Source organism: Nerophis lumbriciformis, linkage group LG22 (assembly GCF_033978685.3).
Source record: "Nerophis lumbriciformis linkage group LG22, RoL_Nlum_v2.1, whole genome shotgun sequence".
Classification (NCBI taxonomy): Eukaryota; Metazoa; Chordata; class Actinopteri; order Syngnathiformes; family Syngnathidae; genus Nerophis; species Nerophis lumbriciformis.
Window position 1 is genome coordinate 3,559,651 of NC_084569.2, and position 27,808 is coordinate 3,587,458.

The 27,808-nt window shown below is 37.1% G+C and overlaps 1 protein-coding gene across 1 annotated transcript in view; it reads left to right on the forward strand.

Moving 5' to 3' along the window:
* The window catches only part of LOC133615658 (meteorin-like protein), a 42,507-nt gene extending 20,585 nt beyond the window's left edge, over window positions 1-21,922 (forward strand). Inside the window, exons 2-4 of the mRNA XM_061974409.2 lie at window positions 1,556-1,944; window positions 20,073-20,132; window positions 20,544-21,922. Of these exons, the coding sequence (XP_061830393.1) occupies window positions 1,556-1,944; window positions 20,073-20,132; window positions 20,544-20,857 (763 nt within the window). The 3' untranslated portion in view covers window positions 20,858-21,922. The remainder of the gene's footprint in view (window positions 1-1,555; window positions 1,945-20,072; window positions 20,133-20,543) is intronic.
* Window positions 21,923-27,808: the final 5,886 nt, after the last annotated feature.

Here is a 27,808-nt window from a genome sequence, read left to right on the forward strand (position 1 = left end):
CAGGTCTGGACGGTAAATAATAAACAGTTTCTCTTTCAAGCATAGGTTGCATCTTTTATTACCACTATTGTAAGGTGTGCTGGATGCAAGAATTTGCCATGTTATTGAATATTCAACATTATTGTCTTTGAGGTCCCAAATGTGTTTGCTGAGTTCTGTGGTATTTCGCAGGTTTTGGTTCCTGAAAGAAGCCTTGTGATTGTTCCATCTGGTTTTGAATTCTCCCTCGGTTAATCCTACATATGTGTCGGATGTGTTAATGTCCTTGCGTATTACCTTAGATTGGTAGACAACTGATGTTTGTAAGCACCCCCCGTTGAGAGGGCAATCAGGTTTCTTTCGACAGTAATATATTATTAATATATATATATATATTATATAATATATTATATTTCGACAATAATGTTGAATATTCAATAACATGGCAAATTCTTGCATCCAGCACACCTTACAATAGTGGTAATAAAAGATGCAACCTATGCTTGAAAGAGAAACTGTTTATTATTTACCGTCCAGACCTGTCATCCCTCAACAAGCGCAGCGAAATTGTAACAACATGCCGCCATAGACGGAAACACCTCCTAGGTAACACATGAGCCAATCACCACGCCCCTAGGCCAGCCTGTACCCACCCACTCTGTGCCCTATATAAACCATGGTATGCGAATGCTCCCATTAAAATCTCCTGATGATTGAGGGTACCCCCCCTCATGAAACAGGCCTGTAGAGATGAAATAGTCTTGTGATTTTTTTCCCACACATACATATATATATATATATATATATATATATATATATATATATATATATATATATATATATATATATATATATATATATATATATATATATATGTGTGTGTATATATATATATATATATATATATATATATATATATATATATATATATATATGTGTGTGTATATATATATATATATATATATATATATATATATATATATATATATATATATATATATATATATATATATATATATATATATATTTACAGGCCGGCTCCCGGCCAATTTTTTTTTAATTGTAATTTTGAAAAATTCATCTATTTCTGTTCAAAATAGTTAGACATGTCACATGTGAAATATTTAAATATTAACTGTCAGTTTACTGTACTGTGCCAACTGTGCTACTATATGAGTAAATGTTTTCTATTGTTTCATTGAAAATAAAACAGCAATTGTGTCAAAGTCATGATTTTTTATTCCATGCTTGAAATAAGAAATGATGACTTTAAAAAAGTAGTTTTATACTTGTGAGTGTTGATGACACAGCTTTGCAACACTTGATATTCTAGTTTCAAGCATGTTTTACTCAATATAGGTCATCACATCTCAGCAACAAGCTGTGATATCTTACTGAGATCAAAACAAGTAAAACACTCTAACATAAAATCTGCTTAGTGAGAAGAATGATCTTATCAGACAGAAAATAAGCAAATATCACCCTTATTTGACATATTTCATCTTACTTAGATTTCACTTTTGCACCGCCAACTACTAAGTAGTCTACTCATGTTGGTGGCCATCTTTCCCTCCAGCGGGCTGACTCACGAGGGCCACACCCGGGACGTGGAGCAGGTGTACCTGCGCTGCTCGCAAGGTTCTCTAGAGTGGCTCTACCCTACCGGCGCCATCATCGTCAACCTGCGGCCGAACACGCTCTCCCCTGCTAGCGCCCGCCTCACAGTCTGCATCAAGCCCAGCGCCGACTCCAGCGCCACTAACATTTATTTGGACCTCAATGGGCGGCTACGACTGCTGCTTCGCGAGCAGGACCAGGCCCGCAGTAAAGTGCACTGCTTTGGCATACAAGAGGGGGCGCTGTTTATCGAGGCCGTCCCACGCACGGATATCAGCCGGCGGGTTACGGCGTTCCAGTACGAGCTAACGAGCAACATGCACGGAGTGGAAGAGCCCTCGCTGGCAGGTAAGAGGAAATGTCTTCTTCAGGACGAGCTAACCTCTATGTGTTAAAGTCAACCCTCCCGAATTTTCCGGGAGACTCCCGAAATTCAGCGCCTCTCCCGAAAACCTCCCGGGACAAATATTCTCCCAAAAATCTCCCGATTTTCAGCCGGAGCTGGAGGCCACGCCCCCTCCAGCTCCATGCGGACCTGAGTGAGGACAGCCTTTTTTCATGACGGGAGGACAACAGGGTGACAAGAACTAAATCATCCAGACTAGAGATAAATTGTATTATTGTTTATTTTACCTAAAAATAAATATATTTATTAATTAAAAAAAAAAAAACTATATGCATTTTTACTATATTTTTCTAAAAACATCAAAATTAATCGTATTTTTATTTGTATTTTTTCGTGACTCCTTATTACATCCAGCCATTAGAATTGTATATTAAAATAAACATTTGAAATAATTGATTTTAAATTATCATAATAATTCATTTAAAATGACCATATTTAATTATTAAAATAATTGCTTGTTTATCAACAACTTTAGCATTTTATTCATTACATTTTGAAACTCTCAGAAGCCAAGTTATGTTATATTCCTTAATATTTATTTATGCAAGTTTGAAGTATCAATTATCTAAACACAGTTTTGTTTGCATATTTTCAGGATGTAGATCTCTCTCTCGCTCTCTCTCTCTCTCTCTCTATATATATATATATATATATATATATATATATATATATGTCTTAATAAGGTTATCCAAAAAATAGTGCTCGATACCGTAGTAGAGCGCAATATATGTATGTGTGGGAAAAAAATCACAAGACTACTTCATCTCTACAGGCCTGTTTCATGAGGGGGTTCCCTCAATCATCAGGAGATTTTTATTTATTTTTTTTTCTCCTGATGATTGAGGGAACCCCCTCATGAAACAGGCCTGTAGAGATGAAGTAGTCTTGTGATTTTTTTCCCACACATACATATATATATATATATATATATATATATATATATATATATATATATATATATATATATATATATATATATATATATATATATATATATTCATATATATATATATATATATATATATATATATATATATATATATATATATATATATATATATATATATATATATATATATATATATATATATATATATATATATAATATGTATGAGATACTTGACTTGGTGAATTCTAGCTGTCAATATACTCCTCGCCTCTTAACCACGCCCCCACCCTCCACCTCCCGAAATCGGAGGTCTCAAGGTTGGCAAGTATGGCTTTGAGTCAACAGAGAAAAGCGCTATATAAATATAATTCACTTCACTCCACTAATATCTAACTGAGATCATTTAGGACCAAAACACTTAAAACAAGTAAAACACTCTAACATAAAATCTGCTTAGTGAGAAGAATGATCTAATCATACAGAAAATAAGCAAATATTTTTATTTGAGATATTTAATTTTACTTAGATTTCGGTTTTTGCAGTGAAAGTCTGGGCTTCCCTGCTTAGGCTGCTTCCCCCGCGACCATACTTGCCAACCTTGAGACCTCCGATTTCGGGAGGTGGGGGCGTGGTCGGGGGTGGGGCGGGGCGTGGTTAAGAGGGGAGGAGTATATTGACAGCTAGAATTCACCAAGTCAAGTATTTCATACATATATATATATATATATATATATATATATATATATATATATATATATATATATATATATAGTGGGTCTGACATAATATTGTGAAAGTCTAGTCCATAGTGGATCTAACATAATATTGTGAGAGTCCAGTCCATAGTGGATCTAACATAATAGTGTGAGAGTCCAGTCCATAGTGGATCTAACATAATAGTGAGAGTCCAGTCCATAGTGGATCTAATATAATAGTGAGAGTCCAGTCCATAGTGGATCTAACATAATAGTGAGAGTCCAGTCCATAGTGGATCTAACATAATAGTGAGAGTCCAGTCCATAGTGGATCTAACATAATAGTGAGAGTCCAGTCCATAGTGGATCCAACACAATAGTGAGAGTCCAGTCCATAGTGGATCCAACACAATAGTGAGAGTCCAGTCCATAGTGGATCTAACATAATAGTGAGAGTCCAGTCCATAGTGGATCTAACATAATAGTGAGAGTCCAGTCCATAGTGGATCTAACATAATAGTGAGAGTCCAGTCCATAGTGGATCTAACATAATAGTGAGAGTCCAGTCCATAGTGGATCTAGCATAATAGTGAGAGTCCAGTCCATAGTGGATCTAACATAATAGTGTGAGAGTCCAGTCCATAGTGGATCTAACACAATAGTGAGAGTCCAGTCCATAGTGGATCTAATATAATAGTGAGAGTCCAGTCCATAGTGGATCTAACATAATAGTGAGAGTCCAGTCCATAGTGGATCTAACATAATAGTGAGAGTCCAGTCCATAGTGGATCTAACATAATAGTGTGAGAGTCCAGTCCATAGTGGATCTAACATAATAGTGAGAGTCCAGTCCATAGTGGATCTAACATAATAGTGAGAGTCCAGTCCATAGTGGATCTAACATAATAGTGAGAGTCCAGTCCATAGTGGATCCAACACAATAGTGAGAGTCCAGTCCATAGTGGATCCAACACAATAGTGAGAGTCCAGTCCATAGTGGATCTAACATAATAGTGAGAGTCCAGTCCATAGTGGATCTAACATAATAGTGAGAGTCCAGTCCATAGTGGATCTAACATAATAGTGAGAGTCCAGTCCATAGTGGATCTAACATAATAGTGAGAGTCCAGTCCATAGTGGATCTAGCATAATAGTGAGAGTCCAGTCCATAGTGGATCTAACATAATAGTGTGAGAGTCCAGTCCATAGTGGATCTAACACAATAGTGAGAGTCCAGTCCATAGTGGATATAGCATAATAGTGAGAGTCCAGTCCATAGTGGACCTAACATAATATTGTGAGAGTCCAGTCCATAGTGGATCTAACATAATAGTGTGAGAGTCCAGTCCATAGTGGATCTAACATAATATTGTGAGAGTCCAGTCCATAGTGGATCTAACATAATAGTGAGAGTCCAGTCCATAGTGGATCTAACATAATAGTGAGAGTCCAGTCCATAGTGGATCTAACATAATAGTGAGAGTCCAGTCCATAGTGGATCTAACATAATAGTGGGAGAGTCCAGTCCATAGTGGATCTAGCATAATAGTGAGAGTCCAGTCCATAGTGGATCTAACATAATAGTGTGAGAGTCCAGTCCGTAGTGGATCTAACACAATAGTGAGAGTCCAGTCCATAGTGGATATAGCATAATAGTGAGAGTCCAGTCCATAGTGGATCCAACACAATAGTGAGAGTCCAGTCCATAGTGGATCTAATATAATAGTGAGAGTCCAGTCCATAGTGGATCTAATATAATAGTGAGAGTCCAGTCCATAGTGGATCTAGCATAATAGTGAGAGTCCAGTCCATAGTGGATCTAGCATAATAGTGAGAGTCCAGTCCATAGTGGATCTAGCATAATAGTGAGAGTCCAGTCCATAGTGGATCCAACACAATAGTGAGAGTCCAGTCCATAGTGGATCTAATATAATAGTGAGAGTCCAGTCCATAGTGGATCTAGCATAATAGTGAGAGTCCAGTCCATAGTGGATCCAACACAATAGTGAGAGTCCAGTCCATAGTGGATCTAATATAATAGTGAGAGTCCAGTCCATAGTGGATCTAATATAATAGTGAGAATCCAGTCCATAGTGGATCTAGCATAATAGTGAGAGTCCAGTCCATAGTGGGTCCAACACAATAGTGAGAGTCCAGTCCATAGTGGATCTAGCATAATAGTGAGAGTCCAGTCCATAGTGGATCTAGCATAATAGTGAGAGTCCAGTCCATAGTGGATCTAGCATAATAGTGAGAGTCCAGTCCATAGTGTATCTAGCATAATAGTGAGAGTCCAGTCCATAGTGGATCTAACATAATATATATATATATATATATATATATATATATATATATATATATATATATATATATATATATATATATAGATAGATAGATAGATAGATAGATAGATAGATAGATAGATAGATAGATAGATAGATATCTACATCCTGAAAATATGCAAACAAACTGTGTTTAGATAATTGATACTTCAAACTTGCATAAATAAATATTAAGGAATATAACATAACTTGGGTTCTGATAGTTTCAAAATGTAATGAATAAAATGCTAAAGTTGTTGATAAACAAGCAATTATTTTAATAATTAAATATGGTCATTTTAAATTTAATATGGTCATTTTAAATTTAAAATCAATTATTTCAAATATGTTTATTTTAATGTATAATTCTATGGCTGGATGTAATTAGGAGTCCTGAAAAAATACAAATAAAAATACAATTAATTTTGATATTTTTAGCAAAATATAGTAAAAATGTATTTAGTTTTTTTTTTTAAATTAATAAATATATTTATTTTTAGGTAGGATAAACATAATAATACAATTTATCTCTAGTCTGGATGATTTAGTTCTTGTCACCCTGTTGTCCTCCCGTCATGAAAAAAGGCTGTCCTCACTCAGGTCCGCATGGAGCTGGAGGGGGCGTGGCTTCCAGCTCCGGCTGAAAATCGGGAGATTTTCGGGAGAATATTTGTCCCGGGAGGTTTTCGGGAGAGGCGCTGAATTTCGGGAGTCTCCCGGAAAATTCGGGAGGGTTGGCAAGTATGCCCGCGACCCGACCTCGGATAAGTGGAATAAGATGGACGTATGGATAGTTCCATAATGAATAAACCTACCAATGAACTCTTACATTGTGCAGGTGTACTTCATGTTGTGATATGTTTAGAAGAGCCATCTGCTGCTGATGGAAACACGAACTCACTGGGCCTCTTATTATAGGAAAGGCAAGTGTGTAAAACCACAGTCTAAAAGTGGGCCTCCGTGAAAAACAAGCATCTGTTTTCCCGCTGTGTACCTGTCTAACCTTCAAGTCAGGGCGCCATCCCCCCCCTTTTCCTTCCCTCAAACATCTGTCTTCACCTACCCTCCACGTCATGTGCCACTACCAGGCACGGCCCAAAGAGGGCGCTGTCTGGCAAAGACGGCACCTCAAAGCCGCGGCTGATGGATGAACGAGAAGCTCCGCCTCTCCGCCAGTGCGTCTTCCCAGCAGATGTTCCATGCTGTCACTCCTCAAACTCGGCCCTCATTATTCCGACTTCCCCCGTCTCTCATCTCCCAGCCACGTGGAGTGGTTTTCAGTTGGCCCCCCGTTATTAGCCGAGTTCAAAAAGCGCCTTCCAGATGTTTTGCCGGGGAGCGCCTCCCTTCCCTGTGAAGTGGTCTTCTTCAGAGGAGCGACTCAGCTCTGTGCTTCAAACTCAAAGCACACTTGAAAACTTTATTTTGTGGACGATTGGCTTCAGGCTACTTTTTATTGTTCTTAAACTTGCGGCAGCTTGACCTCTGACCCTCATTTGATGGCCTTTTGTTAATATGTGGATTTGTTTAGGCCATAATAATAATAGATTTTATTTGTAAAAAGCACTTTACATTGAGTAAACAACCTCAAAGTGCTACAGTGCATTAAAAAATAAAAAGATAATAAAAGATAACAAAAATAAAAACTAGAACAGCCAAATAGCTAAAACTAATATGCATATATCTAAAAAAAGGCTTTTTTTTTAAAAAAAGAAGGGTTTTTAAGCCTTTTTTAAAAGCATCCACAGTCTGTGGTGCCCTCAGGTGGTCAGGTCTTTTAGTAGTAAGTAAACAAACAAAGACTCCTAATTAGTCTGCTGACGTATGCAGTAACATATTGTGTCATTTATACACCTATTATTTTGTACACATTATTAAGGACAAGTGGTAGAAAGTAAATTATTATTATTATTAATAATAATAATAATAATATATTTTATTTGTAAAAAGCACTTTACATTGAGCAAACAACCTCAAAGTGCTACAGTGCATTAAAAAAAAAAAAAAAAAAAAGATAATATAAATAAAAACTAGAACAGCCAAATAGCTAAAACTAATATGCATATATCTAAAAAAGGCTTTTTTTAAAAGAAGGGTTTTTAAGCCTTTTTTAAAAGCATCCACAGTCTGTGGTGCCCTCAGGTGGTCAGGTCTTTTAGTAGTAAGTAAACAAACAAAGACTCCTAATTAGTCTGCTGACGTATGCAGTAACATATTGTGTCATTTATACACCTATTTTTTTGTACACATTATTAAGGACAAGTGGTAGAAAGTAAATTATTATTAATAATAATAATAATAATGTATTTTATTTGTAAAACGCACTTTACATTGAGCAAACAACCTCAAAGTGCTACAGTGCATTAAAAAAAATAAAAATAAAAAGATAATAAAAGATAATAAAAATAAAAACTGGAACAGCCAAATAGCTAAAACTAATATGCATATATCTAAAAAAAGTTTTTTTTTTAAAGAAGGGTTTTTAAGCCTTTTTTAAAAGCATCCACAGTCTGTGGTGCCCTCAGGTGGTCAGGTCTTTTAGTAGTAAGTAAACAAACAAAGACTCCTAATTAGTCGTATGCAGTAACATATTGTGTCATTTATACACCTATTATTTTGTACACATTATTAAGGACAAGTGGTAGAAAGTGAATTTATATTAATAATAATAATAATAATATATTTTATTTGTAAAAAGCACTTTACATTGAGTAAACAACCTCAAAGTGCGACAGTGCATTAAAAAAATTAAATAAAAAGATAATAAAAGATAATAAAAATAAAAACTAGAACAGCCAAATAGCTAAAACTAATATGCATATATCTAAAAAAAGGCTTTTTTTAAAAAGAAGGGTTTTTAAGCCTTTTTTAAAAGCATTCACAGTCTGTGGTGCCCTCAGGTGGTCAGGTCTTTTAGTAGTAAGTAAACAAACAAAGACTCCCAATTTGTGTGCTGACGTATGCAGTAACATATTGTGTCATTTATACACCTATTATTTTGTACACATTATTAAGGACAAGTGGTAGAAAGTAAATTATTATTAATAATAATAATAATAATAATATATTTTATTTGTAAAAAGCACTTTACATTGAGCAAACAACCTCAAAGTGCTACAGTGCATTAAAAAAATAAAAAGATAATAAAAGATAATAAAAATAAAAACTAGAACAGCCAAATAGCTAAAACTAATATGCATATATCTAAAAAAAAAAGGCTTTTTTAAAAATAAGGGTTTTTAAGCCTTTTTTAAAAGCATCCACAGTCTGTGGTGCCCTCAGGTGGTCAGGTCTTTTAGTAGTAAGTAAACAAACAAAGACTCCTAATTAGTCTGCTGACGTATGCAGTAACACATTGTGTCATTTATACACTTATTATTTTGTACACATTATTAAGGACAAGTGGTAGAAAGTAAATTATTATTAATAATAATAATAATAATAATATATTTTATTTGTAAAAAGCACTTTACATTGAGCAAACAACCTCAAAGTGCTACAGTGCATTAAAAAAAAAAAAAAAAAAGATAATAAAAGATAATAAAAATAAAAACTAGAACAACCAAATAGCTAAAACTAATATGCATATATCTAAAAAAAAAAGGCTTTTTTAAAAAGAAGGGTTTTTAAGCCTTTTTTAAAAGCATCCACAGTCTGTGGTGCCCTCAGGTGGTCAGGTCTTTTAGTAGTAAGTAAACAAACAAAGACTCCTAATTAGTCTGCTGACGTGTGCAGTAACATATTGTGTCATTTATACACCTATTATTTTGTACACATTATTAAGGACAAGTGGTAGAAAGTAAATTATTATTAATAATAATAATAATATATTTTATTTGTAAAAAGCACTTTACATTGAGCAAACAACCTCAAAGTGCTACAGTGCATTAAAAAAAAAAAAAAGATAATAAAAGATAATAAAAATAAAAACTAGAACAGCCAAATAGCTAAAACTAATATGCATATATCTAAAAAAAGGCTTTTTTTAAAAGAAGGGTTTTTAAGCCTTTTTTAAAAGCATCCACAGTCTGTGGTGCCCTCAGGTGGTCAGGTCTTTTAGTAGTAAGTAAACAAACAAAGACTCCTAATTAGTCTGCTGACGTATGCAGTAACATATTGTGTCATTTATACACCTATTTTTTTGTACACATTATTAAGGACAAGTGGTAGAAAGTAAATTATTATTAATAATAATAATAATAATGTATTTTATTTGTAAAACGCACTTTACATTGAGCAAACAACCTCAAAGTGCTACAGTGCATTAAAAAAAATAAAAATAAAAAGATAATAAAAGATAATAAAAATAAAAACTGGAACAGCCAAATAGCTAAAACTAATATGCATATATCTAAAAAAAAGTTTTTTTTTTAAAGAAGGGTTTTTAAGCCTTTTTTAAAAGCATCCACAGTCTGTGGTGCCCTCAGGTGGTCAGGTCTTTTAGTAGTAAGTAAACAAACAAAGACTCCTAATTAGTCGTATGCAGTAACATATTGTGTCATTTATACACCTATTATTTTGTACACATTATTAAGGACAAGTGGTAGAAAGTGAATTTATATTAATAATAATAATAATAATATATTTTATTTGTAAAAAGCACTTTACATTGAGTAAACAACCTCAAAGTGCTACAGTGCATTAAAAAAATAAAATAAAAAGATAATAAAAGATAATAAAAATAAAAACTAGAACAGCCAAATAGCTAAAACTAATATGCATATATCTAAAAAAAAGGCTTTTTTTAAAAAGAAGGGTTTTTAAGCCTTTTTTAAAAGCATTCACAGTCTGTGGTGCCCTCAGGTGGTCAGGTCTTTTAGTAGTAAGTAAACAAACAAAGACTCCCAATTTGTGTGCTGACGTATGCAGTAACATATTGTGTCATTTATACACCTATTATTTTGTACACATTATTAAGGACAAGTGGTAGAAAGTAAATTATTATTAATAATAATAATAATAATAATATATTTTATTTGTAAAAAGCACTTTACATTGAGCAAACAACCTCAAAGTGCTACAGTGCATTAAAAAAATAAAAAGATAATAAAAGATAATAAAAATAAAAACTAGAACAGCCAAATAGCTAAAACTAATATGCATATATCTAAAAAAAAAAGGCTTTTTTAAAAAGAAGGGTTTTTAAGCCTTTTTTAAAAGCATCCACAGTCTGTGGTGCCCTCAGGTGGTCAGGTCTTTTAGTAGTAAGTAAACAAACAAAGACTCCTAATTAGTCTGCTGACGTATGCAGTAACACATTGTGTCATTTATACACTTATTATTTTGTACACATTATTAAGGACAAGTGGTAGAAAGTAAATTATTATTAATAATAATAATAATAATAATATATTTTATTTGTAAAAAGCACTTTACATTGAGCAAACAACCTCAAAGTGCTACAGTGCATTAAAAAAAAAAAAAAAAAGATAATAAAAGATAATAAAAATAAAAACTAGAACAACCAAATAGCTAAAACTAATATGCATATATCTAAAAAAAAAAGGCTTTTTTAAAAAGAAGGGTTTTTAAGCCTTTTTTAAAAGCATCCGCAGTCTGTGGTGCCCTCAGGTGGTCAGGTCTTTTAGTAGTAAGTAAACAAACAAAGACTCCTAATTAGTCTGCTGACGTATGCAGTAACATATTGTGTCATTTATACACCTATTATTTTGTACACATTATTAAGGACAAGTGGTAGAAAGTAAATTATTATTAATAATAATAATAATATATTTTATTTGTAAAAAGCACTTTACATTGAGCAAACAACCTCAAAGTGCTACAGTGCATTAAAAAAAATAAAAATAAAAAGATAATAAAAGATAATAAAAATAAAAACTAGAACAGCCAAATAGCTAAAACTAATATGCATATATCTAAAAAAAGGCTTTTTTTAAAAGAAGGGTTTTTAAGCCTTTTTTTAAAGCATCCACAGTCTGTGGTGCCCTCAGGTGGTCAGGTCTTTTAGTAGTAAGTAAACAAACAAAGACTCCTAATTAGTCTGCTGACGTATGCAGTAACATATTGTGTCATTTATACACCTATTATTTTGTACACATTATTAAGGACAAGTGGTAGAAAGTAAATTATTATTAATAATAATAATAATAATATATTTTATTTGTAAAAAGCACTTTACATTGAGTAAACAACCTCAAAGTGCTACAGTGCATTAAAAAATAAATAAAAAAAAAGATAATAAAAATAAAAACTAGAACAGCCAAATAGCTAAAACTAATATGCATACATCTAAAAAAAAGGATTTTTTAAAAAGAAGGGTTTTTAAGCCTTTTTTAAAAGCATCCACAGTCTGTGGTGCCCTCAGGTGGTCAGGTCTTTTAGTAGTAAGTAAACAAACAAAGACTCCTAATTAGTCTGCTGACGTATGCAGTAACATATTGTGTCATTTATACACCTATTATTTTGTACACATTATTAAGGACAAGTGGTAGAAAGTAAATTATTATTAATAATAATAATAATATATTTTATTTGTAAAAAGCACTTTACATTGAGTAAACAACCTCAAAGTGCTACAGTGCATTAAAAAATAAAAAGATAATAAAAGATAACAAAAATAAAAACTAGAACAGCCAAATAGCTAAAACTAATATGCATATATCTAAAAAAAGGCTTTTTTTAAAAAGAAGGGTTTTTAAGCCTTTTTTAAAAGCATTCACAGTCTGTGGTGCCCTCAGGTGGTCAGGTCTTTTAGTAGTAAGTAAACAAACAAAGACTCCTAATTAGTCTGCTGACGTATGCAGTAACATATTGTGTCATTTATACACCTATTATTTTGTACACATTATTAAGGACAAGTGGTAGAAAGTAAATTATTATTAATAATAATATATTTTATTTGTAAAAAGCACTTTACATTGAGCAAACAACCTCAAAGTGATACAGTGTATAAAAAAATAAATAAAAACAAATATAAAGATAATAAAATAAATAAAAACTAGTGAAGTGAAGTGAATTATATTTATATAGCGCTTTTCTCTAGTGACTCAAAGCGCTTTACATAGTGAAAGCCAATATCTAAGTTACATTTAAAGCAGTGTGGGTGGCACTGGGAGCAGGTGGGTAAAGTGTCTTGCCCAAGGACACAACAGCAGTGACTAAGATGGCGGAAACGGGGATCGAACCTGGAACCCTCAAGTTACTGGCACGGCCACTCTACCAACGGAGCTATACCGCCCTAGAACAGCCCAATAGCCAGAACTAGCACGCATAAATCTAAAAAAAGGCTCTTTTTTTTCTTTTTTTTTAAAGAATGGTTTTTAAGCCTTTTTTAAAAGCATCCACAGTCTGTGGTGCCCTCAGGTGGTCAGGGAGAGCGTTCCACAGACTGGGAGCGGCGGAGCAGAAAGCCCGGTCTCCCATTGTTCGTAGCTTTGTCCTCGGATGGTTGGAGGAGGTTAGCCTGTCCGGAGCGGAGGTGTCGTGTGGAGGATTTGGGGGTGAGCAGTTCTTTGAGGTAGAGGGGGGCATTTCCATGGAGGCACTGGTGTCTCCATACACCATATATATCTCCATATTTAGCCTTAGCCTTGAATGAACACTTGATGCATATAATGACAGCAGTATGATGATTCTATGTGTCTACATTAAAACATTCTTCTTCATTAATATATGCTACTTTTAAACTTTCATGCAGAGAGGGAAATCACAAGTAAAAATGTATTTATTAAACAGTTATTAAGCAGTGGCACAAACATTCATGTCATTTCCAAACAAAAAGTGCAAGATTGTCAGAGACATTTTAAAACAAGCTATTAGTGCACTTTTGTGCATGATGTCACTAATATGACATATCAAAACACTAAATTAAAGTGCACTTTTTGTACAGAACGCCACTACAATAGTTTAAAACAAATAAAGTGCACTTTTGTGCATGATGTCACACAAGATATTTCAATAAGTGTCAAATAAAAATGATCTGCATAATAGGAAATCAAATAGTGTATGTCCTTCGCTATGTGGTAGGTTCCTGCGGACGTTATCTCCTTCTGTTGTTGACTATTTGTTTCATACCGTGTTGATGTGGAAATGGTTGCTTCGGCATTTTGTGGGTGTGGCACAGAACGGAGATGTTGACATGCGGAGTTTCATGCACTCTTCATTCTCTAGCGCAGGGGTGCTCATTACGTCGATCGCGATCTACCGGTCGATCTCGGAGGGTGTGTCAGTCGATCACCAGCCAGGCATTAAAAAAATAGTCCTAAAAATGAGCGATCATAAATCTTCACTATGACGTCACTTTCGTCACTTGATTGACATTCACGGCACCCGAGGGTCTTCTGAGATGACGCTGGCTGCTGCCAGCTCATTAAAATTACCGACTGGAAGGCGAGAAACACTTTATTTCAACAGACTCTGGCGCCGTACCTGTCGTCAAAACTCCAAAGACCGACTGCACAGTTGCACAATAAAAGCTCTGCTTCATCCTGCCTGCGCTACCAAAATAAGAGTCTCAGAAAGCTGGCGTACACAAGCTAGCAAGCTACGGAGTTTGCCGACAATGTATTTCTTGTAAAGTATATACAAAGGAGTATGGAAGCTGGACAAACAAGATGCCAAAAACCAACCACTTTCATGTGGTATTGGACAGAAAGGAGGACTTTTTTCTCCTCTATTCGAAAATGCGGACGTTTTTAGCACCACTGTCTGATTCCTATCAATGCAAGTCATCAGAATCAGGTAATACACCAACTTATATTCTTGTCTTCATGAAAGAAAGGAATCTATATGTGTTAAACATGCTTGTATTATCTTTAAACACCTTAACTTGTTAACAATACTAACTATATGTGTTAAACATGCTTGCATTATCTTTAAACACCTTTAACTTGTTAACAATATTAATTATATGTGTTAAACATGCTTGCATTATCTTTAAACACCTTTAACTTATTAACAATATTAACTATATGTGTTAAACATGCTTGTATTATCATTAAACACCTTTAACTTATTAACAATATTAACTATATGTGTTAAACATGCTTGTATTATCATTAAACACCTTTAACTTGTTAACAATATTAACTATATGTGTTAAACATGCTTATATTATCTTTAAACACCTTTAACTTGTTAACAATATTAACTATATGTATTAAACATACTTGTATTATCATTAAACACCTTTAATTTATTAACAATATTAACTATATGTGTTAAACATGCTTGTATTATCTTTAAACACCTTTAACTTGTTAACAATATTAACTATATGTGTTAAACACGCTTGTATTATCTTTAAACACCTTTAACTTGTTAACAATATTAACTATATGTATTAAACATACTTGTATTATCATTAAACACCTTTAATTTATTAACAATATTAACTATATGTATTAAACATTTTTGTATTATCATTAAACACCTTTAATTTATTAACAATATTAACTATGTGTTAAACATGATTGCATTATCATTAAACACCTTTAATTTATCAACAATATTAACTATATGTGTTAAACATGCTTGCATTATCATTAAACACCTTTAACTTATTAACAAAAACATATATTTCATAAATAAGTAAATATAAATTCTTCTGCACGCACACACATTAGAATGCAACGCATACTTCATCAACAGCGATACAGGTTACACTGAGGGTAGCTTTAACACTGTTAGAAATATACGCCACACTGTAAATCCACACCAAACCAGAACCCTTTGCAGCACTAACTCTTGCGGAACGCTACAAGGTGTGTGTGTGTGGGGGAGGAGTTTTGGTGGTAGCGGGGGTGTATTTTGTAGCGTCCGGGAAGAGTTAGTGCTGCAAAGGATTCTGGGTATTTGTTCTGTTGTGTTTATGTTGTGTTACGGTGCGGATGTTCTCCTGAAATGTGTTTATCATTCTTGTTTGGTGTGGATTCACAGTGTGGTGTATATTTCTAACAGTGTTAAAGTTTTTTATATTGGCACCCTAAGTGTAACTTGTATCGCTGTTGATGAAGTATGCGTTGCATTCGCTCGCTTGTGACTGGTTCTGAACGATGTTAGAATGGATGAAAAGCGGAAGTGACGATAGTACATTAAAGGTTAATTTGTTGAACCTTGGCCCGCGGCTTTGTTCAGTTTTAAATTTTGGCCCACTCTGTATTTGATTTTGACACCCCTGGTGTACATGAAACATGTTTATTATTGTAATTTAGTCCTTAAATAAAATAGTGACAACTTGTCTTTTAGTAGTAAGTAAACAAACAAAGACTCCTAATTAGTCTGCAGTAACATATTGTGTCATTTATACACCTATTATTTTGTACACATTATGAGGGACAAACTGTAAAAAATGGATTATTAATCTACTTGTTCATTTACTGTTAATATCTGCTTATTTTCTGTTTGAACATGTTCTATCTACACTTCTGTTCAAATGTAATCATCACTTATTCTTCTCTTCTTTCATACTTGACATTAGTTTTGGATGATACCACACATTTAGGTATGGATGTGATACCAAGTAGTTACAGGATCATACATTGGTCATATTCATGTGTCCAGAGGCGTATTTTCTGAGTTTAGAACATAAGATAATTTTTTTTAACAACCCCCAAGCGGTAGAAAATGGATGGATGGAGGAAAAAATATTTTTTGACGATAAAAAATATTGATGTTGCATACCTGCCAACTACTCCGGTTTTCCCGTAATTAGTACGGTTTTCATCAACCTATTCCGGGTTACGGTTGCAGTGATAAAAAATACGGTTTTTCATTAATTAAAAAAAAAAATTTTTTTTAAGTTTTATTCACGAAATCGCGTAACAACAATGACAATCGACACTGCTTCCCGTAACTTCTTATGGAGCCATTCCGAATGCCATGCGCGAGGCTATTTATAGCACCGCTGCCAAGCACGAGGCACCAGTTGCCATTGTTTCCAAACGAGCGAACGATCATGGAATCAGCCGGAGAAAAATCGCAAACGAGTCTTAAACCGAAAAGAAAACTGCAGTCATTCCGTGAAGAATATTCAAAAGCCTATCCGGGAATAATTATCCGTTCCAAAAAGGGTGAAAACTACGCGAATTGCACCTTGTGCAGACAAGATTTTTCGATCGGACACGGAGGAATTAGCGATGTAAAAGACCACGTTGGGAAAAAAAAACACAAGTCTAATGCCGGATTTTAGCCACAAAAAGGTAATGACACCAATGTTATCTATTGGAATTGTTTAGTACTGTTATACTGTTAAAAGTGTTTATACTATTTATGCTTTCAAGTCCAAGTTGAAGAAATCTTGTTAAATGTTGACAGCATAACTACCAAAATACAGAAGTATGTCCTTAATATTTTTGCAGTGCTATTTCTGTTGAAAAGTTCAAATGATTACATTAGAGATGTGATGTGCCACTTTTCAAGCGTCTGATGGCTTCAATTAATTTTCATTAATTTTTCATATTTTGAATTCTTTTGAAAGGCTTACAAAAAAACTACATTTGAATTGTAATTCCATGCTATTGACAGGACTATTAATTTTAATGAAGTTAGCTTACCATGTTTACAGTATGATAATTGTGATAGAAATGTGAATTTTAGGCACAGAATATTTTTTACAATTGAACAAGGCAGTAGATTATACAAGTTTGGACAGAAAGTTTTTTTTAATGGAATTGTTTAGTACTGTTTTACCATTTGTTTACTGTAAAAAGTGTTTATACTGTTTATACTTTCAATTAACAAATTCAATCAATCAATCAATCAATCTTTATTTATATAGCCCTAAATCACAAGTGTCTCAAAGGGCTGCACAAGCCACAACGACATCCTCGGTACAAAGCCCACATATTGAATTGGAAGTCTTGTGAAAGGTTGACAGGATAACTGGCATTAACTGTCAAAATAATTTCAAACTATTGAAGTTAGCTTACAGAATAAACATGTCAATCAACCCATATGATTTTTGCTGTAATATTTTTGTTTTGAAAAGTCACTGTGACTGATAGAAAAGTGATGGTTTTAGCAACATTTTAACCTGTCTGAATGCTAATAATCATTTTGCGTCGGGGGGCGAAGCCTGAACCCCCCACCAGGACTTTGTCCTGGACCTACCGGGGCCTGTGGCCCCTGGACCCTGGCTACTAGGTTTTTCTGATTTCAAAAGTTGGCAGGTATGATGTTGTCATAGTAGTGAATCACTATTGTACTTGGTATCATTACAGTAGATGTCAGGTGCAGATCCACCCATGGCGTTTGTTTACATTCAGGCGCGCTAGCTTTTGTGAGCTATTGTGCTAAGTTGTGTAGTGAAGCATGTTTAGCTATTCCTCGTCCTGCAATGATAATGATACTTATAAGAAAATTACTTTATTAGTTGCCATGGAGGCCAGGATTAGTGATTTAGAAGTAGCTAAAACACTGGATGTTAGCCGCTAGCTAACTAGCCATGTGTTAAAGCACCTCTCCCTGAGGGTGTTTCAGTGTTATAACTTCACCTTTATCTTTACTTTTTACGCCAAAATGCGTCCATTTTCCCTTTTCTGTCGACACACTGTGTCTGCTTGTAAGTACTCTGTGTGTGTGCGCTGCCGAACATGCTCCTCTGCTCGTAAAACCAGCAATGTCACAACATGACGTCATGCCCTTGAAGCGGTACTTTTAAAGTCAAAAAAGTTAAAGTACCAATGATTGTCACACACTGGCAAAATTATAGTACTGTTTTTGATTCACTAGTACCGCGATACTATACTAGTACTGGTATAGTAGGTACATAATAATGTAAATAGAACAGGATATAAAATAGAGTATGTTATAAATAGCAAAGGTTAATAGGAATATATTTTCCGTATTAACACTGATTTGAAGAACATTGTAAATAAAAAAATAAATACAATTAAAGCTGCAAGCAGCGTTGGTCGGGCCCGCGTATTTGGCAGGTGCTAGTCGTAAGTGTCCCAATACTTTTGTCCAGTTTTAGTCCCAAGTGTCCCAATACTTTTGGCAAGTTGTAGTCCCAAGTGTCCCAATACTTTTGTCAAGTTGTAGTCCCAAGTGTCCCAATACGTTTGTCCAGTTTTCGGCCTAAGTGTCCCAATACTTTTGTCCAGTGGTAGTTATAAGTGTCCCAATACTTTTGTCTACTTTTAGTCCAAAGTGTCCCAATACTTTTGTGTAGTGTACCTACCTTGTCTGCATTGTGTGGGCACGCTGGTGCTTCCTGCTTTTAAGCAGCCATTTTGAGAAAACAGCACCGCAGCAGCATCAGCGCAGCAGCATCAGCGCAGCGGTTCTTTGAAGGCTCATAAAATCAAAACCGGAGCAGTTAGAAAAATTATTTCGATAACTTTTATTGTTCTCCTGTGTTAGTTTGAAGCCGAAACGACAAACGCGCTCAGAGGAGATAATGTTTGAAGAGAAGTGACCGCTTTATAAAAAAAATTTGTTTTGAAGGGGAAATTGCAAACTTCCTGTTGATTTTTGCTGAGAGTTGTCAATGTATGAAATGTAGGTCTAAGTGAGACCTACATAGAGGTTTTTGTTTCATGTCTCTCCGACCTTCCCAGTGGGAGTTACAGGCAGTTTTGTCATTTTTTTCTTCCGAGGAGCAGTTTTTTCAGCGTTTTATTCAAAAATTGCGAGATTTGGGGTTAGGTTTTTGCCAGTCCTGATGTGTGTGTTCAGTTTGGTGAGTTTTGAAGCATGTTAAGGGGGTCAAAATACAGCTCAAAGAGGCAAAAGTGACTGTTTTTAGTACTTTTTTGTCTTGAAGGGGGAATTGCCAACTTCCTGTTGATTTTAGCCCGAGAATGTACAATTATGAAAGGTAGGTGTAAGTCAGACCTACATAGAGGTTTTTGTTTCATGTCTCTGCGACCTTCCTAGTGGGAGTTACAGGCAGTCTAGTTTTTTTTTTTCTTCCTAGGGGGCGCTAGAGCGCAATTTTTATTTTTGGGGTTTGGTTTTTTTATCAAAAGGGAATTTTCGCAGGTCCTGACGTGGGAGTCCTTATGCAATGGGCCATGCGGGCCCTAATAAAACCTTAGAAATTCAATAGGTCCTTATGTCCCATTGCATAAGGACTCCCACAGGGAGTCCTTATGCAATGGGCCATGCGGGCCCTAATAAAGTGTTTTTGTTGCAAAATCTACCCTGTCCAGTCTCTGCTATGATTGTTGAGTCACCAACTTGTGTCTGTGTTGTCTTCTCAGCTCCATGTCAGCCTTGCAGTGATGCTGAGGTTCTTCTAGCAGTGTGCACCAAAGACTTTGGTAAGTGCTGAACTCTTTAGGGCACACCTTAGCAAAATGTGGCCCCAAACAGATTTGATATAATATATCATATTGTAGGTGTTTATTATTACACTTTGCCTTCATATTTTTATTGTGTTTTGCTTGATTGTAAAAGATACACAACTATGGAGGAGCTGCTCTGAGAAGTAAAAGATGTTCATATTCAGTGTTTTATTGTTCATAGATAATATTGTAAATCCCACTTTCTTTATTTTCATGCACATTTTGGGTGTCCCATTCAGTCAAATACTGTAAAATTCCATTTCGTTTACAGTATACACATTTTTTTCTCTCAATGTGGCCCCCTGAGTCCAAATATTTGCCCAGCTCTGCCCTAGGTCACATGGTGTAGGTCACATGGTGTGTAACGGGTGGTGTGCATGTCCACAGTGGCGCGGGGCAGCATCCAGCAGGTGGAGCAGGAAGAGGAGCGCTCGTCCGTCAGCGTGGACATCAGCCGCCTCTACAGACAGAAGACCCAGGTCTTTGTCCCGGGGGGTCCCAGGGTGCGCAGGTGGTCGGGGAACATCAAGATGCCCCTGCAGTGCCGCATGGAGCCCAGGGAGGGCCAGTTCCTCTTCACGGGGACGGTGCGCTTCGGGGAGGCGTGGATGGGCTGCGCCCCGCGATACAAGGACTTCCTGCGCCTGTACAGACAGGCGCTGAGTCAGGGGAGCAACCCTTGTCACCTGGACACGGACTGAGTGGTCTCCGTGGTGACCAGGACGACCCCTTGTCACCTGGACACGGACTGAGTGGTCCCCATGGTGACCAAGACAACCCTTTTGTCACCTGGACACTGACTGAGTATGGACTTGTTTGGAGCCAGAGGTCTCCATGGTAACCAAGACAACCCCTTGTCACCTGGACACGGACTGAGTGGTCTCCATGGTGACCAGGACGACCCCTTGTCACCTGGACACGGACTGAGTTGTTTCCATGGTGACCAGGACGACCCCTTGTCACCTGGACATAGACTGAGTGGTCTCCGTGGTGACCAAGACAACCCCTTTGTCACCTGGACACTGACTGAGTATGGACTTGTTTGGAGCCAGAGGTCTCCATGGTAACCAAGACAACCCCTTTTCATCTGGACACAGACTGAGTGGTCTCCGTGGTGACCAGGACGACCCCTTGTCACCTGGACACAGACTGAGTGGTTTCCATGGCGACCAAGACGAACCCCTTGTCACCTGGACACAGACTGAGTGGTCTCCATGGTAACCAAGACAACCCCTTGTCACCTGGACACTGACTGAGTGTGGACTTGTTTGGAGCCAGCGGTCTCCATGGTAACCAAGACAACTCCTTGTCACCTGGACACGGACTGAGTGGTCTCCGTGGTGACCAGGACGACCCCTTGTCACCTGGACACGGACTGAGTGGTCCCCATGGTGACCAAGACAACCCTTTTGTCACCTGGACACTGACTGAGTATGGACTTGTTTGGAGCCAGAGGTCTCCATGGTAACCAAGACAACCCCTTGTCACCTGGACACTGACTGAGTGGTCTCCATGGTGACCAAGACGACTCCTTGTCACCTGGTCACGGACTGAGTGGTCTCCATGGTGACCAAGACAACCCTTTTGTCACCTGGACACTGACTGAGTATGGACTTGTTTGAAGCCAGAGGTCTCCATGGTAACCAAGACAACCCCTTGTCATCTGGACACGGACTGAGTGGTCTCCATGGTGACCAGGACGACCCCTTGTCACCTGGACACGGACTGAGTGGTCTCCATGGTGACCAAGACAACCCTTTTGTCACCTGGACACAGACTGAGTATGGACTTGTTTGGAGCCAGAGGTCTCCATGGTGACCAAGACAAACCCCTTTGTCACCTGGACACTGACTGAGTGGTCTCCATGGTGACCAAGACGACTCCTTGTCACCTGGACACGGACTGAGTGGTCTCCATGGTGACCAAGACAACCCCTTTGTCATCTGGACACTGACTGAGTATGGACTTGTTTGGAGCCAGAGGTCTCCATGGTAACCAAGACAACCCCTTGTCACCTGGACACTGACTGAGTGGTCTCCATAGTGACCAAGACGACTCCTTGTCATCTGGACACGGACTGAGTGGTCTCCATGGTGACCAAGACGAACCCTTTTGTCACCTGGACACTGACTGAGTATGGACTTGTTTGGAGCCAGAGGTCTCCATGGTAACCAAGACAACCCTTTTGTCACCTGGACACTGACTGAGTATGGACTTGTTTGGAGCCAGAGGTCTCCATGGTAACCAAGACAACCCTTTTGTCACCTGGACAATGACTGAGTATGGACTTGTTTGGAGCCAGAGGTCTCCATGGTAACCAAGACAACCCCTTGTCACCTGGACACGGACTGAGTGGTCTCCATGGTGACCAGGACGACCCCTTGTCACCTGGACACGGACTGAGTTGTTTCCATGGTGACCAAGACGACTCCTTATCACCTGGACACGGACTGAGTTGTTTCCATGGTGACCAGGACGACCCCTTGTCACCTGGACACGGACTGAGTATGGACTTGTTTGGAGCCAGAGGTCTCCATGGTAACCAAGACAACCCTTTGTCACCTGGACACAGACTGAGTGGTCTCCATGGTGACCAGGACGACCCCTTGTCACCTGGACACTGACTGAGTATGGACTTGTTTGGAGCCAGCGGTCTCCATGGTAACCAAGACAACTCCTTGTCACCTGGACACTGACTGAGTGGTCTCCATGGTGACCAAGACGAACCCCTTGTCACCTGGACACAGACTGAGTGGTCTCCATGGTGACCAAGACGACTCCTTGTCACCTGGACACTAATGAGTGGTCTCCATGGTAACCAAGACAGATCTAAATGTAGCAGCCCCCCCTTTCATGTTTGTGTACAAAATGAATGTTGTATATTTTGCTTTGTAAAAAGCTGGATTTACTGTTTAATTTGTGTTGGGTTTTTTTTATTGTTTTTGTTTATAAAAATTCCGGAATGTGAAAAAGTATTGAATAAAAAAAAAAAAAAAGTTGCTTCGACAAGATTAAGAGAGTGACAAGTCATTGCTGACGTCTCACGCGATGACGTCGCGCAGCAGGAAGTCATCTTATCAGCCACTTCCTGCTGTGATAGTGTTTGTGTTGAGGGTGAAAGACATCATTGTTGCAGTTTGGGACGTGATTGAGCGCTGAAGGCGGTCCTGTGACTGAGCACGCTCAACATGCATCCAGCAACTTCCTGCTCCTCATTTCACATGTTTGTTTTTTTATTTGGGAGGACGTCAGTGTCTCTCTCTCTCTAGCACTTGGCCCACTTGGACCACCAACACTCTTTTCTCTCCCCCTCTGTCCTGAACGCCGACGTCAATCAGTCAGTCCTGGAACCGCAGGACTGGGAAAGGCAAACATGGTCTCCATGGCAACCGCTCCTCACTGGGAACCATCTCATGTTGTCTTTGACACGCTGCTCCTCCCTCTGGAATTTTAACCCTCCCGCCCTTCTTTGGCTGTGTGGGGGAGAAATAGGGAAATAATTGTTTTTTTGTTTTATATTTGTATTTTGTTAGTTGAAGAGCTAAAAGCAGTGAAGTTGTCACGTTGTGTTAATAGAAACACAAAATCCTTTCCAACAAAGACAAGATATTTAACGTTCAAAGTGGAAAACTTTGTTATTTTTTGCAAATATTAGCTCATTTGGAATTTGATGCCTGCGACATGTTTCAAAAAAGTTGAGGAATTTTGGGGTTTTTTACGTAAAAAAGCCGGCAGCTTAGTTGCCAGAATGTTTGTGTTGAATTAAAATTGTTCTTTACAACATTTTATTGTTCATGGAAAAACTGTACAAGTTCCTTTTTTATTCTGGCAACTTAGCTGCCAGTTTTTCTACCGTAAACACCAGAGGTGTGGACTCGAGTCACATGACTTGGACTCGAGTCATGAATTTGATGACTTTAGACTCGACTTGACAAAATGTAAAAAGACTTGCAACTCGACTTAGACTTTAACATCAATGACTTGTGACTTCACTTGGACTTGAGCCTTTTGAATTGACATGACTTGACATGACTTGCTACTTTCCCCAAAACCCAAAGATGAAAAAGTTATTCGGGAGCGCTCCGTATTTTTCATTGTGTACTTGTCTATCAGCGTTGCGTGTGTCAGCTGGTGTGCTCTCAGTACAACAGCCAATCAAATTACATCTACTTTGTTTTCATCACACAGCATTCATCCAATCAAATTGCAGGACAACCAACGAAGAAGACATGTCCAAACCACACGCCAGTGAACAAAAAATGATACCTAAAATAATTTCGTTTGGGTATAAAAATTACGAGGTGGTCAACACAAAACGGTTTGCAGTATGCAACACATGCGGTTCCAAAATGACTGATGGAGAGGCAACAACTTCCAACTTCGTCCGGCATTTGAAGTTGCACAAAGAAGGGTAAGTTTTGAATGTAAGATAACGTTTATTGGCTAAGTAACGTGACTTTTATTTGCTGTGTAGTTAAATCAGTGAGGCTGTAAACTCACTGCTAACGTTATAACGTTATTGCAAACACGGGAATCTGTTGCAGTTCACTACCTTATTCATACTTTTTGTTCAGTGATTTTTTTTAAGCAGGGTTACGTTAGTCAATATATCACACGTAACGTTAGACGGCGGTCAGCAGCACCGCGTATTTTAGCCACCTAAAAAAAGACAAAAATAGTCAAATAAAGGTCAGTTAAAATGTATACTATATTGTGAATATGTGTACCGTTTTAGCTAGCTTTCTGACATACTGTTGGTTGTTTACCTCAGTGGTCCCCAACCACCGGGCCGCGGCCCGGTACTGGTCCGTGGATCGATTTGTATCGGGCCGCACAAGAAATAATTTTATTTTTTTTATTTTTTGTATTAAATCAACATAAAAAACACAAGATACACTTACAAGTAGTGCACCAACCCAAAACAACTCTCTCCCCCCTTTTGTTCTGGGCATTGAACATGAAGACTCTTCCTTCACTGTTCCGAGTGGCCATGAGAGTCTTGGCAGTGCCTGCCTCCAGTGCTCCAGTGGAGCGAGTTTTCAGCCATGGTGGCATCATACTACGCCCCCATCGTGCACAAATGACTGACAGACTCTTGGCTAATTTGGTCTTTTGCAAATGCAATGCAGCATAGGGCCCTGACATATAAAAAGTACAACTTTTTTGTTATGTTCACGTATATGTCATGTTTTTTCAATGTTAACACTTTTGTACAAATAAGTACATTTGCACTTTATTTTTCAATGTGTTTGTTCTGTAAAGGAATGAGTTAATGTTTAAAATGACTGGTTAATAGTGCTATTATAAAGTGCAATGTCAGCACAATTTTCTTTCCTGCAATTTAAAATGCACTTGTTTTAATAAATAAATACAGCGTTTGAAAAGCATACACAATCTGTGTTAATATATTAGTCTGTGGTTAAAAGGACTTGAAAGGACTCGAAACTCAAAATGCAGGACTTAGGACTTGACTTGAGACTTTCCAGTCTTGACTTTGGACTTGACTCGGGGCTTGCCTGTCTTGACTCGGGACTTGACTCGGACTTGAGGGCAAAGACTTGAGACTTACTTGTGACTTGCAAAACAATGACTTGGTCCCACCTCTGGTCTTTCCACTTACACCGTTAAAATAAATAAAAACAGAAAATTCTTTTCAACTTATATTCAATTGAATAGACTGCAAAGACAAGATATTTCACGTTCAAAGTGGAAAAATGTTGTTATTTTTTGCAAATATTAGCTCATTTGGAATAGTTTCCAAAAAGCTGGCACAAGTGGCAAAAAAGTTGAGGAATTTGGGGGGGGTTTTTTTACGTAAAAAGCCAGCAGCTTAGTTGCCAGAATGTTTGTGGGGTGGGGGCGTGGTCGGGTGTGGGGAGGGGCGTGGTTGGGGGCAGGGCCGGCCCGTGGCATAGGCCGTATAGGCAAATGCTAAGGGCGCCATCCATCAGGGGGCGCCATGCCAGTGCCACAAATGTTGGAGAAAAAAGTTGTTACTATTTCTTATTTCTAAATACAAAAAATAATCCCACGTTAATTAAAATGCAAAGTAAAGCCTATATAATAGAAATATTATTTGTTACAACATTACGCCCCCCCCCCCCCCCCCCCCACCCCCACCCCCTCCCTTCCCGTATCATGACTCTTTTTGGACGTCACCACATCAAAAAATCAACACAAGATGTCAAAACGGCCAAAACTGTCAGGTGCCCAGGGAAGAAAAAAGAGAAAAGAAGAGGAGAAACGAGAAAAGACAGAGGTAGCAGGTAGGTAACGTTAGCCTACATGAAATTATTTGTCTGTTACAGAATGTGATAGTAACCTGGCTTTTTAGCATTAAGCTAATGTTACATGATTCGGCAATTGCTAATCAATAAATAGCTAGTTCTGTTTTAACATCGGGTTAATATTGTGGAGGGGGCTAAATTGTTATGGAAAATAATAATGTAACGTTAGGTAATTACAGTACTCCCACCTTACATTCCTCAGGGACATTTGTATTAGATCTTTTAAGCAGGTGTTTTTTGTTTACATTGTTATTGCCTTCTGGTTAGCTAATGTTTGCCCTGCAGGTAATAGTCACTTTTCCACCCCTTTATATATTAGGTATAGTTGTAAGTAAAAAAAAAAAGGTCAAAGACAAAGCTATTCGGGTTCTTGTGAGTATATACACTTCACTGCCGATGTGGGGGGGCGCCACCTAAAATCTTGCCTAGGGCGCCAGATTGGTTAGGGCCGGGCCTGGTTGGGGGCGTGGTTAAGAGGGGAGGAGTATATTGACAGCTAGAATTCACCAAGTCAAGTATTTCATATATATATATATATATATATATATATATATCTACATCCTGAAAATATGCAAGCAAATTGTGTTTAGATAATTGATACTTCAAACTTGCATAAATAAATACTAAGGAATATAACATAACTTGGCTTCTGAGAGTTTCAAAATGTAATGAATAAAATGCTAAAGTTGTTGATATACAAGCAATTATTTTAATAATTAAATATGGTCATTTTAAATGAATTATTATGATAATTTATTTCAAATATGTTTATTTTAATGTATAATTCTATGGCTGGATGTAATAAGGAGTCACGAAAAAATACAAATAAAAATAAAATTAATTTTGATGTTTTTAGCAAAATATAGTAAAAATGTATTTAGTTTTTTTTTTTTTTTAATTAATAAATATATTTATTTTTAGTTAGGATAAACATAATAATACAATTTATCTCTAGTCTGGATGATTTAGTTCTTGTCACCCTGTTGTCCTCCCGTCATGAAAAAAGGCTGTCCTCACTCAGGTCTGCATGGAGCTGGAGGCCACGCCCCCTCCAGCTCCGGCTGAAAATCGGGAGATTTTCGGGAGAGGCGCTGAATTTCGGGAGTCTCCCGGAAAATTCGGGAGGGTTGGCAAGTATGTGCTAAATTAAAATTGTTTTTTTTACAACATTTTATTGTTGATGGAAAAACTGTACAAGTTCCTTTTTTATTCTGGCAACTTCGCTGCCAGTTTTTCTACCGTCAAAACAAATGTACCGTCTTTCCACTTACAGAAATACACCGTTTTAAAAACAATATTTTACAGTCAAAATATGGCAGCTCAATCAACAGAATTTTTAGGCAATTTTAAATGTACTATGCTGTA